The 13,633-nt window shown below is 38.9% G+C and overlaps 1 protein-coding gene across 1 annotated transcript; it reads left to right on the top strand.

Annotated features, from left to right (window-relative positions):
• The first annotated feature begins 2,480 nt into the window (after positions 1-2,480).
• LOC111899054 (UDP-glycosyltransferase 88B1) lies at positions 2,481-3,119 on the top strand. The gene has a single exon (XM_023894943.3). It carries the CDS (start codon positions 2,481-2,483, stop codon positions 3,117-3,119), a length of 639 nt encoding a protein of 212 aa, XP_023750711.3.
• The last annotated feature ends 10,514 nt before the right edge of the window (positions 3,120-13,633 follow it).

Raw genomic sequence — 13,633 nt, 5'->3', positions numbered from 1 at the left:
TCTGTTCTTGTAAGTCCAGTTGATAGCAGCAAATCAGGAAGCACAATGGTCCAATCCCATTCAAGTTTCTTTGGACCTATCAACAAGATAAGAATACAAAATTCTTGTCATGATGGAAAGATTAAAAGCTAGTAAGATTTAAAATGAAAATGATTATAAAAATAAAAGAAAATTTAAACCAGCAGCCAATTAAAAGATGCATGGACCATTGTATTTGGCAGTAAGTAAGCAGCAACTGATAACCACAACATCAAACTTTTCAAAGAATTCAAACAGATATGAAATAATTTGGTCCAGGAACGTTCCTGGACCAAATGACATAGTTGTTCCTGATGATTGAACTGAATTCATAACAATCCATAAGTAAGGAATCAAACCAACTAGTTGCTTATAACTCTGTGATACTACATGCATTCAATATAAAATCACCGAAAGCAAAAAGGAAATATTTATCTGTTTTCACAAATCCTGCCACCAAAGCCCTAGGCAACACTGCAATCCATTCATCTCGGGTAAGTTAGTAGTAGTATGCAATAATAATAACTATATGCCATCAAGGAAAGTCAAACTAGAACATACAATTGACTTGAAACTCTTTATGACGGATTCAAAGCTTTAAGGTTTATCTTCTGCAAAACCAGAGACAAAAGTCAGTTCCATAAACAATGTAGAAGAAAAAAGGTCTAGTCAAAAGTCAAATGAAAGAGAACAATGGTTATAACTTACGTATAGATAGAGGGTCTATATGTACAAAGAACTTGCAGCAACTATCAAATAGCAAAACACAAGAATTACTCCCTTGAAGTAATTGGATGTTCCATCCTACAAATATATAAAAGAACCATTTTTAAATGAAAATTTTAATTAATCAAATTTTTGTAAAAATATATGAATATGAGGCTTACTTGCAACATGAAAGCCACTACTAGAACTGTCATAATAAGAGTTGTTGTCTCAAAAAGTTGAAAATTTAGGTCCAAAGGACGCCCCATGATCCACCCAACAACCACACAAATGGAATTTGCAGTTACAAACACAAAAATTTTAAAATAAAAGTTAGTATTTGTTTAAATTATGCTGCTATTTCTTTAAATTAACCTTTCTTTTAATATACAGAGAAAAAAACACGTACAACAAACATCGATATTTGTGTTGAGGAGCCAATCGCGATTCCTAAAGAGATATCCTGCAAAGATTGTAACTAAAAATATTTAAAAAACTAAATAAAATGAATTATGATTCACCCTCCCCTAGGAATAGTGAAATACATCAAACAAGGAATTAAATTGTATCTCGAATATGTCAAAAACATAGAATTTTTTTTTTAAAAAATGAAGCAAACAAACAATCAAGCCTAAGTGGTATAAAAAGAAACCGAATTACTATGATGCATTTGTCAAATTCTTGATATTTTTAAGCAAACAGACTCACCCAAAGTTGTTTTAAGCTTCAAAAATATTTCATCCCGACTCTTGTTTGAAACTTTACTAAGCCTATCCTGTAATGAGTGTCGAAGAGCACCTGTTGGTGGACAAAAAGAGCATTCAGATTCAATAATCATATATATATATATATATATATATATATATATATATATATATATATATATATATATATAGAACCCTATTACTAAATGTGTGTGTATGTGTGTGTCGAATTGGCTTAAGCCCTTAAGTATGACATGAGGACTTACTTGCAGACACAGGTTGGGATTTTCTATCAATCTGCAATTCTGCATTACAATTGATTTGCTGCTTAAGTTACCATCCCTCTTTAATTCAATACATATAGGTGCACGAGTTGCACCACCTTCACCAGTTGGCTGCTCAACTTAATTTGAAAATTGAAATGACTTGTTTTGTTATCATAATGAATTAGAAAAAACATAAAGTGAATATATATGTCCAGATTGAATATGAAAATAAAGAAAAATGAAGGTCGTACCAGAGCAAGATGCCCAATCAAACTGTTCAAAACTGCTGATTTACCTGTACTCTGAACAATTGGTAGCCCATAATTAGAAATGAACTATTTAAGATCCATAAATTGGTAAACCTGAAAAAGCAAAAGGGTAGGCTAGCAAGATCAGATTGGCTCCATGATTAGCTAAACAGTAGACCCCTAGCAGTTGATGAGTGGAGCTTGATCTAGTAGAAAGCATAATGCAAATTAATACTTCGACATATGGCATTAAGCAAGAGTAGATGAGTTTCTGCTGCAAGCAATAGTTTTGAATCACCTATATGCTAAATTGGAATCTAAGCAAAAATAGTTCCCAACTACATTTAGAAAAAGATCCATCAAAAATAGGGATCGCAACAAAAACATATCGAGAGATCCACTGACTTAGTCAATCAACACAAAAGCAAGTAGTCGGATCAAAAGAGCGCATGTAAGACAAACTTACGGTATTGCCAAGAGCAACAAAATTAAGAAATTTGGAAGGGTGTTTTGAAGAAGACGATGAATTTGCATCCCCAATGGCAAACACCTTCGTGGGGTTTGAAGAAAGGGCTGTTGACGCGCTCTGGGAAGGTAAATGCATCCCCAACGGTCCAACTCCGCCTATTTATTTCATCGGACCTTTGATCGTCTGTGGCAATCATGTGGATCCTAGCGAAAACGAGTGCTTAAAATGGTTGAATTCACAACCGAGTAAAAGTGTAGTGTTTTTATGCTCTGGGAGTCAGGGTGTGTTGAAGAAGGAGCAGTTGAAGGAAATAGCTATTGGTTTAGAGAAAAGTGAGCAAAGATTCTTGTGGGTGGTTCGAGATCCGCCACCAGATGACAAAAAAACCGACTCGAATTCCGGTGGTGGTAAAGAAGTTGGTCTAGATGCGATTCTTCCTGACGGGTTTAAGGGCAGGATTGGGGATAAGGGGATGGTGGTGAAGAATTGGGCACCACAGCCGGCGATACTTAGTCATGAGTCGGTGGGTGGATTTGTGAGTCATTGTGGGTGGAACTCGGTGCTTGAAGCGGTGGTAGCTGGGGTGCCACTGGTGGCATGGCCATTGTATGCGGAACAGAAGATGAATCGAGTGTATTTGGTTGAGAGAATAGACACAAGAGAGACAGAGATATTGATTCAGGTACGATTGAGAGGTAAGAACATTTAATCATTTGAAGAAGAAGGAATTTGGATGGGCGAGGTGGGGACGAGGAAAACTTGTTTCCTGTGAGATCCAAAGCACAAAAGCCCTAGTTTTTCCAATTTTGGGATGGCGTGTTTTAACATGTGAGAACGTGGGTGAAGGCGGGGGGACCTAGGGCTTCTTGTTGGAGGCGCTGGAGGTGGGTGAAGGAAGAGGCCCTAGGGCTTCTTGTTGCTAATTCGAAGATCAACATCGATGGTAGAAGGTGGAGGCATCAGTAGAACGAACAAGGTAAAAAGAGAGGAGATCGAACCATTTGGTTGAGGGGTGGAGGCAGTGGATGTGGATGAGGGGTGGAGACGAGGGAGAAGAAGATGGGGGTTTAAAAAATTTGGGGATTTCATTTTCCCTAGGACACGCGCGTTTCTTAAAAAAAATATAAAACGACATTCACAGATGACGCACAAGTGCCTTCCGTGTTTTTAATATTTTTACATGAGACACTAATTTAAAGGCACTCAGTAATGCGCGACATAAATCCTTAAAATTTTTGAAGAGATGATACTTTTTTAATGTCACTCTCTAATGCGTAACATAAATTAAAGAGCGTCGTGTTTTGCGCGTCGTAAAAGGCCTTTTTTCTTGTAGTGCAAGTTGCTTAGTGGTGTTTGTGACTCCATTAGAGGTGCAACACTTGAGGCACTAAGCTTTCTGAAGCCAAGGATTGATTGTTATTGCTTGAAGAGGCCTTTAGATCAATCGATATATCAAACAAAGACAATAAATAAGAACAAGAGGAATTCACGAAGAAAAACTTTCACTAAGAAAGATAATCTCACAAAGAGATTATCGTGTGCACAAAGCGACGATTAGGGTTTGTGAAAGGCATGACCATTCACAAACCTATACAAGATAATATATACTGTTATTCTAGACAATCCCTACAATTCAGGGATATGCCAGCTAACTAATTAGGCTAACTACGGAAACAAGATAAATACAAGATCTGTTACAATGCACTAACTAAACTATTACAAACTGATCCGCTGAAACGCTGATGCTGATGCTGAGACATGTGCTGACGCTGAGTCTGTTTTAAACATAATCATATTTCAAGGTTTGACCTTACAATCTCCCCCAATATGATGATGTTCAAAACAAACTAAATAAAGACACCTCTGGAAAGAAATTCTTCATACTCAGCTTCAGCTTCAATTTTAACTGGCCAGTAAGGACTGTCCAGCAATTCCTGTCTTCTGTTCAGCAGCTCCATGGCAATAAGAATGTGAAATTCTCCGGATAGATCTTGATGAATCATGCACATTTTCCTTAAGCCAACAAGGTGAGTGGTTGGAGCCTTTGGGATCTCAGTAGTTCATTGAAAGCACATCCTCCTGTTTTTGTCGAGATAGAACATCCCGTGTTCAGGAGCTGAGATGAATTGATGCTGAACCGGATCAACACCTAGAGGGGGTGAATTGTCAATTACACCAGCACCAAAGTCTAGAACCAATACATCTTCACCATCAACATGAAACTTGGTTCTTCGAGATCTAGGAACTGACGACCTTTGGCCTTGATGCTGAGGTCGTTCTTTAGGAACAAGATCCAAACGCTGAACTTTCTTGATCAGCAGATGAAGAGCTCAAGCCAGTTCTGAAGAGTGAGCTGAGGTTTGCTTGGATGCAAGATCGAACAGTTCCATCCATTCCGAATACCCATATCTAATCAGCTCATCCCTCTTGACAACTTCAGTATATGAGTGCTGAGGACCTTGACGAGTGATCAGCAATGTAAGAATTTTCTCATTTCGAGGTTTAGAAGCTTTGACTTTAATGACCTTATCTCCACACATTCGCCGATTAAAAACATCTTCAAATCTCTTTCGATCAATCCGATCAAGAACACTGTCAGTCTTAGGCTTGCTAGAGCTAGGAGGAGGTTGAGAAGACTGAGCCTTGGACTGAAATTCCAGGAACTTCTGCATCTGAGCTTCAAAAGATCCCTTGGCCTGAAGTTTGTGCTGAATAAGAGATTCATCAGCTTGAGCAATGTTCTTAAGAAGCTGAGCTTGATTGGCTTCATCAAGGATTTGCTTGACTTGATCAGGGGACATGTTCCATTCAGTGGCAAGGTTTGAAATACTGACAATGGACTTGGGTTTCTTCACAGTTGAAGAAGTATCAGTTTGAGAATGATTCAAGTCAGTATCTGCTACCTTCCGCTTTCGAGACAGCGGATGAGATTCTTCACTGGCAATGTCCGAATCCTCTCCTTGGACCGGAATGATGGGATCAGCAATAGGATCCGCTAATACCGGATGAGATTCTTCAAGGTCATCTGAGCTTTCTTGCTGAACTGGAATGAGAGGATCAATAAAGTTCATGTCAAGAATTTGACATTCATCATCAGGTTCATCATGCTCTTCATCATGCTCACTGTCTTCAAACAATTTTTCAGTAGCTGCTGGACTATTATGCCCCGCAGAATCAGATTCAGGAATGGGGTTGGGTGATTCATGCTGAAAGATAGTGTTGTCAGCAGGTTCTGTGTCTTTATCATTTGGTTCACCATCAACATGATCATCAACACCAACATCATCATCAGTATCTCCTCCTTTTTTAGCATCATCAGATTTGCGACTAGAGGGAGGAGTAAGTAAGAGAACCTCCTTGATTTGTTGAACATCAGCCTCAATACGAAGCAGACGCTGACTCATGTCCTGAGTCAGTGACATCAGTTCAGAAAATGCTGAAGCGGGAATTTGAACCATTGAGGTACCTGGGGCAACTGGAGAGCTAGGTTGCATCCTTGGAGAGAGGTGGTGAGCTGCTGGCGATGGATGCTCCCCCTGAGACTGATGCTCCCCCTGTGAGGGATGCTCCCCCTGCGAGGGATGCTCCCCCCGAGATGGTTGCTCCCTCAGAGGCATGGAATCCTGTGGTGCTGAGGAGGCTTTGCCAGTGTCCGATATGAGGTGATGAGAAAGTTGAGGGGAGAAATGTCTGCCATCATAATGGTCCACCTCTTGATCAGCATGATCCATACGATTACCATCAGCACCTCCTTCATCAGTGTCAGCGGTGAGAGAAGGCACAGTGTATGGATTGGCAATCCATTCTCTCATCCTATCGGAGATTCCAATGTCAGTATCCAAAGGATCATCCTGATACATACGAACGGACATTCGAGGGCATTGGATTGGATTCCCAGAGTGAGAAAAGTAGGTAGCAGCGAAGAATTTGTCGAACACCAGGGCAATCCAGCGTGGAAAGGGAACATGATCAACACGCACATTTGCACGTAGAAGCTAAACAAGCTGATCAAAGAATAGTGCCCCATAATCTAATCTTTTGTTGAGAAGAAGGGAGCAGACGATTTGTTGCTAATAATTGCTCAATTGATCACCACTGCGAGACTTGTGACCCATACACTTGCATAAAGCACCAGTGAAAAACTTCCAGCCTGGGGTCATGCACTGACGCAAAATAAGAGCTGATCGAGTACCAGCCTTTGAATGATCATAGCCCAGTTGATCAAACATGCGTTTACATATTTCAATAGTTGGAGGTTCAGAAAAGGGTTCGAAAATTGGTAACCTTAGAGCAGCACTGAGTAATTCTGCGGTGATGAAGACAGTGTGTCTTCCATGGCCAATGGTTCCAGTGATGGCATTGTTTTCTTCATTAACTGTTGCGGTATAGTAAAACTCACATACTTGTTTAGGGAAGAACTCGGACGGTACATCACTGATTGCATATCGAAGGCGGCAAGAAGCCAAGAAATTGACGAAATCATCGAGTCCAAGACCTCGATGAACCTCTGGAATGTCAGGGTTGAAGACGACATTGGTTGCCTTGATGTGAATTGGAAGTGGAGGAGAGTTTGGGGCAGGAACGACTCTTTGAGAGGTTGAGGAGTATGTGAACAGAGATGCCGCCATTGGAGAGTATTTGAGAATTCTAGGGTTTTTGAGAAAAGTTCAAGGTTTTGGAAGGAAAAATTAAACCAAGGGAGAAAGAGGTTTAAATATGGAATGAAAAGGGGTTTTTAAAAAGGTAATGATTATCTTCCTTAAGAATAACGGCGCATCGTAACAACCTGTCAGAGTAGAAAATAGCCGTTGGATAAAAGAGCCGTTGACTGAAGGTGAAACGTCAATCAGTGTTTGCGGAAGCGCTGAGCTCAGTGTCACAAAAGTTACATGCTGAAAATATTTCTCCGTCAATTCAAGGTACAACCTGCTTAATTAGGGCTAGCAAGGAGATTGGTGCGTGTGATAGATACTAGTTACATTATCTAACCATCGGCACAGAGTGTTGTGACTTAATCAGTGAGTGATTTATCTTACCAAATCATTAGACACTGAATAAGAGGAGGGTATAGAATGGATTGTTGCGTGTGATAAACCTTGGTGTTTTGATCTAACCATTGGCAAAGATTTTTAGACTCTCATCAGCGTGTGTTTTGGTACACTGAATCACAGAATCAGTGTAAGATTGGTAAGAAGGGGTAGTTGTGTGTGATAGATCTTGGTGTTTTGATCTAACCATCGACAAAGAGTTTCAAGTCGTTATCAATGTATGGTTTAATACAGTGAATCATTCAACTTTTGTTTAGAAGACTTGAAGAAGAGATAAAGATAAGAAATCAAACCAAAGTGCTCAGTAGCAAATATCATCAGTATGTCATCATCAGCACAATGTACATCAGCTTATAAGACAATATCAAACATTAGCACAATTAAACGTCAAAATTAATTACAAGGAAATCATTCCCAGTTCTCCAATAATATAAGCAGTTGATTGAGAATCCAGTGCCTTTGTGAAGATATCAGCAAGTTGCTCCGAAGTCTTGACATGTTCAAGAACAACTTTTCCTTTTTCAACATTATCTCTGATGAAGTGATGTCTGATTTCAATATGCTTTGTCTTTGAGTGCTGAACAGGATTTTGTGTGATCTGAATGGCACTGGTATTGTCACAATATATGGGAGTCTTTGAGAACTTGAACCCATAGTCGAGAAGCTGATTTTGAATCCATAAGAGCTGAGCACAACATCTCCCAGCGGCAACATACTCAGCTTCTGCAGTTGAGATGGCTACTGATGTTTGTTTCTTGCTAGACCAGCTGGTGAGACGATTGCCAAGGAAGTGACATTCACCAGATGTACTCTTTTTGTCTAAATTACATCCAGCATAATCTGAGTCAGTGTATCCAAAAAGTTCAAATGCTGAGTCGCGAGGATACCACAAAGCAAGGTTTTGAGTGCCCTTCAAGTATCGAAAAATACGTTTGACAGCCATGAGGTGAGATTCTTTTGGATTAGCTTGGAATCGAGCACAGAGAATGGTTCCAAACATGATATCAGGACGACTTGTTGTGAGATATAAGAGGGATCCAATCATTCCTCGATACATAGAGTGATTGACATCAGTTCCAGTTGGATCAGCGTGTATCTTATCAGTCTTAGACACTGGAGTAGAGGCTGGTTTGCAGTCACTGAGAGAATACTTAACAAGCAGGTCAGATATATATTTACTTTGACAAATGGAAATACCTGTCTTTTGTTGCTGAACTTCAAGACCTAAGAAAAAGGTCATCTTCCCCATCATACTCATTTCGAACCTTTGAGACATGATCTCTGCAAATTCCTTGCTCAGTGTCTCATTTGGAGAGCCAAAAATGATGTCATCGACATAAATTTGAACAAGAACCATGTCTGAGCCTTTGTTTTTGATGAAGAGAGTATTGTCGATTGCTCCTCGTCTGTATCCATTTTCAAGCAGATACGATGTCAGCGTCTCATACCAAGCCCTGGGGGCTTGTTTCAGTCCATAAACAGCTTTGTCTAACCGGTACACGTAATCAGGATGATCTTTGTCCACAAATCCTGGGGGCTGATTTAGGAATACTTCTTCTTCTAACACACCATGAAGGAATGCTGTTTTCACATCCATCTGATAGACAATGAAGTTCATGTAGGATGCGTATGCGAGAAACAGTCTGATAGCTTCAATGTGAGCAACTGGAGCAAAAGTTTCCCCGTAGTCGATGAATTCAATTTGAGTAAAGCCTTGAGCTACAAGCCTTGCCTTGTTGCGAGTGATGATTCCATCTTTATCAACCTTGTTACGATAGACCCAGCGAGTTCCAGTGATAGTCTTCCCGGATGGTCTTGGGACAAGAGTCCAAACTTTGTGCCTTTCAAACTCATTCAGTTCTTCTTGCATGGCTTTGATCCAATCAGCATCTTGAAGAGCTGTATGTACTTTATCAGGTAAGATCATTGAAACAAAGTTAACATACATGCAAAAGTTATTAAGTACACTAGATCTGGTTCGGACACCATCATGAATATTCCCTATAATTCGATCAACAGGATGATCTCGATGTTCAATGACTGATGCTGATTCCGGAGAGATAGACACTGACACATTATCAGGTTCAGGAGAATCTTCAGCTTCAAGGGTTTCATCAGCACTTAATGAATTATCTGCTGATGTGGCTGCAGTATCTTGATTCAAGGAACATGGAACTGGAATGATAGGATCAGAGGAATCAGTCTTATCTTCAGCAGAAGGTGCTTCATCGAATGGACAAGAGAGAAGCTCTTGAAAGATAGAAGGAGAATGAGTGACTTTTTCATCAGTGTATGATTCCTCATCAAACTTCACATGAATGGATTCTTCAACACATTGCCTGTTCACATGAAAAACACGAAAAGCCTTTGAAATAGATGAGTACCCAACAAAAATACCTTTATCAGCCTTAGGTTCAAACTTGGATCTTGGGTCACGCTGATTTAGAATATAACAAATGCATCTGAACACATGAAAAATGGATACATCTGGTTTTCGATCTTTCAGCATTTCATATGGAGTCTTCTTGTGAATCCTGTGAATTAGAGATCGATTCTGAGTAAAACACGTTGTATTGACAGCTTCAGCCCAAAACGACATAGGAAGACCAGCATGGATCATCAAGGTCCTTCCTGCCTCAATCAGTGTTCTATTCCTTCGTTCAGCAACACCATTTTGCTGAGGAGTACGAGGAGCTGAGAAGTTTTGTCCAATTCCTTTATTATCACAAAATTCTTCAAGAGTTGAGTTTCAGAACTCAGTACCATGATCACTTCTTAGTTGCTTAACCTTAAGACCTGTCAGTGTCTCATTTTTACGAATCAGTGAGATAATTTCCTATGCAGCATGACTTTTCTTCTTCAAGAAAACTACCCAAGTAAATCGAGTGAACTCATCAACGACCACTAGAGTATACTTATTTCCACCTAGTGAACGAACAAGAATAGGTCCAAACAGGTCCATGTGGAGTAGATGAAGAGGGACTGATATACTGGAGCATGACTTGGGTTTGAAAGAGGACTTGGTTTGTTTTCCTTGTTCACAAACTGAGCACATCTTGTCTTTCACAACGCTGAAATTTGGTAGCCCTCTAACTAGGTCTTGATTGGATATCTTGGATAGATTCTTGAAGTTCAGATGAGAAAACCTTTTGTGCCAAATCCAGCTAAGATTCGTCTGAAACTTTGTAAAGAAACATTGCATCAATGCCTTGTCACTTGAGAACATGTCAAGAACATATATATCATCTTTTCTACTTGCTGAGAGTACGATGTTCTTGTCAGTGTTTACAACTCTTCCTTCCTTCTTAGTAAAGTGAACTTCATAGTCAGCATCACACAACTGACTGATAGAAATGAGGTTGTGTTTGAGACCCTTTACATATGAAACGTTTTAAAAAACCACGTTATTGCATTTGATGTTTCCATATCCCTTAGTGAACCCCTTTCCATTGTCTCCATAAGTAACTGCAGGACCAGTTTTCTTAACATAATCTTCCAGGAGAGACTTTGATCCTGTCATATGCCTTGAGCAACCACTATCTAAATACCAAAGATGCTCCTGACCCTGCAGTACTGAGAAACTAGTTAGAACACACTGACCCATTCAAAGATGGGTCATTCACAAAGTTATTTGATAATAGATAATAACACTCCTTAGAAAGACAGTTTAAAGAGTTTGACTTAAGAGTCCATTTTTCATTTCTAACTTTAATGTTTTCAGCTCTTGAGGATGATTTATCAAAAGAACATTCACTGATCTTGTGAGAGGAATCACCACATCTGTAACAAACTCTAGTACCAAAGTTCTTCTTGGTGAGCAAATTTTTTGATTTAACACATTTTGACATGTAGGATTCACCAAGAGAGCTTTGAGTCCTTTTGCTTATCATTGAGTCACGACTGAATTCTGTATCAGGAGGAGTTTGATCAGTGTTAGGTGATAAACTATCAGTATCTGATTTTGACTCATTCACAGATGGATTGCAATCAGGGAAGTGCTTGAGTTGTTCATGAACAACATGAAACACTCCATTTGAGATAGGAAAAGCAATAATATTCTCAGTTAGAGGGATTGGTCTAACAAGATGTGCAGGATAAGAGGTAGGATCAATTCCGGTAATCTCAACATTACACTCAGTTATACCATCAGAATTAGTAATGCAATATTCATCAATTAAACTTTGATTAATAAAAGAGTTACTGATAAACTTATTTTTGAAATTGTTTTTCATCTCATTCATGGAATAGACCTCAGATTCCTTTTCTTGTGATTTAAAAACTTTTTCAGCTTCTGCAAAATTACCCCCAAGAATTTTCTCACAAGAATGTGGAATTTGAGCTGAAATAATATAATTAGCATTCTTATGAGATTTTGCCCAAGTGTGAAGCACAGTTTGTTCTTTGATCAAAAGATTTTTAACATCATCAATTTTAGCAGACAAAGATGAATTTGACAAACTAGAAATTCTAAGATTTTCCTGAGTGGACTCAATAATACTATTTTTCATGGATATATCAGTTTCAAGAAGATCAATTTGATTTTGCAAATTTCTTATGGTTTGATTCTTCTTAGAATTAATGACACCCAAATACTCAAACATTTTGATTTTTTCATTCATTGAATAGGAAACAAAGTTTTTAACCTGGTACATTGAAGAAGAGTCAATGTTGTGCTTCCTGGAATTTTCAGCATCAGACATATCAGTGTCAAAAGTACTTTTGTCTTTATCAGAAATAGTCGGGTCCTCTATTTTGACCATTAGACACTTGACTTCATCATCTGATGACTCTTCATCAGTTTTCCATTTTTCTTCTTCAGCTACAAGCACTTTATGTTCCAAGTTTTCAGCTTTCAGCTTCTCAATCAGCTTGTTGTACTTCTGCTTCCAGTATTCATCTGAGCCTTGTTTCTTTTGTTTACAATCCTTTGCAAAATGATCAGTGCTCCCACAGTTAAAGCACTGAGCCTTCTCTTTCTTATCAGCACCATGCCTTTTATCAGCTCCTGACCCTTTTGAGAACTTTCCACCCATCTTCTTTTGAAACTTTGAGAAGTTTCGACCTGATTTCTCAAAGGTCTTCACAATCAAAGCTGCACTTGCCACAATCTTTTCAAGATCATCAGTGTCAGTTTTAGATGAATCAGTGTCTGAATCACTTTCAGTGTCTAAATCTGACACCAGCTTTTTGTTGGAGAACAAGGCTACAGAAGATTCACGCTGAGAATCTTTCATCAGTTCCTTTCTTTGAAGCTTGGATTCTTCATAGTATCGAAGATTTCCATAGAGACTTTGTAAGTCCATAGAGTTGATCTTCTCACTGTTTTTCAGCACATCAACATGATTCTCCCAACCTGCACCTAGAGAATCCAAAAACTTTTGCACTAGAACAGTTCTATGCTTCAACTGATCTAGTCTCCGAAGATCATTAACAAGAGTATTGAATCTGTTAAAAGTTTGAGTCAAGGTTTCACCTTTCTTAGCAAAAAAATGTTCATACCTTCGGTTAAGATCATTTATTTAAGTAGCCTTGACTTCTTCAGTTCCTTCAAAAGATACAGTCAGAGTAACCATCATCTCCTTTGCTGAGATGCAATTTTGAACCAGCCCAAAGATGTTGTATGGCAGAGAGTAGCTGATTGCGGCACGAGCACGAACATCTAGACCATGTTTTCTCTTGTCATCTGCCGTCCAGTTTTCTTCGGGAGTTTTCTTCATAGTACCATCAGGAACATTATTTTTAAGAGGCTGATACATCGGAACATAAGGACCTTTTTCAACGATGTCCAGTATGTGTTCATCAACAGACTCTAAGGCATATAGAGCCTTTATTTTCCACATAGCAAAGTTCGTTTCATCGAAAGGAGGGATTTTAGCAGAAGGATGATTTGATGAGTTTGATGAAGAAGAAGATGAAGCCATTTGTTTGATAAAAGAAACCCGCTCTGATACCAATTGAAGAGGCCTTTAGATCAATCGATATATCAAACAAAGACAATAAATAAGAACAAGAGAAATTCACGAAGAAAAACTTTCACTAAGAAAGATAATCTCACAAAGAGATTATCGTGTGCACAAAGCGACGATTAGGGTTTGTGAAAGGCATGACCATTCACAAACATGTACAAGATAATATATACTGTTATTCTAGACAATCCCTACAATTCAGGGATATG

Source organism: Lactuca sativa, chromosome 8, assembly GCF_002870075.4.
Source record: "Lactuca sativa cultivar Salinas chromosome 8, Lsat_Salinas_v11, whole genome shotgun sequence".
In the NCBI taxonomy this organism is placed as follows: domain Eukaryota; kingdom Viridiplantae; phylum Streptophyta; class Magnoliopsida; order Asterales; family Asteraceae; genus Lactuca; species Lactuca sativa.
The sequence above is the reverse complement of the archived record's forward strand: the minus strand, read 5'-3'. Positions and strand labels throughout refer to the sequence as shown.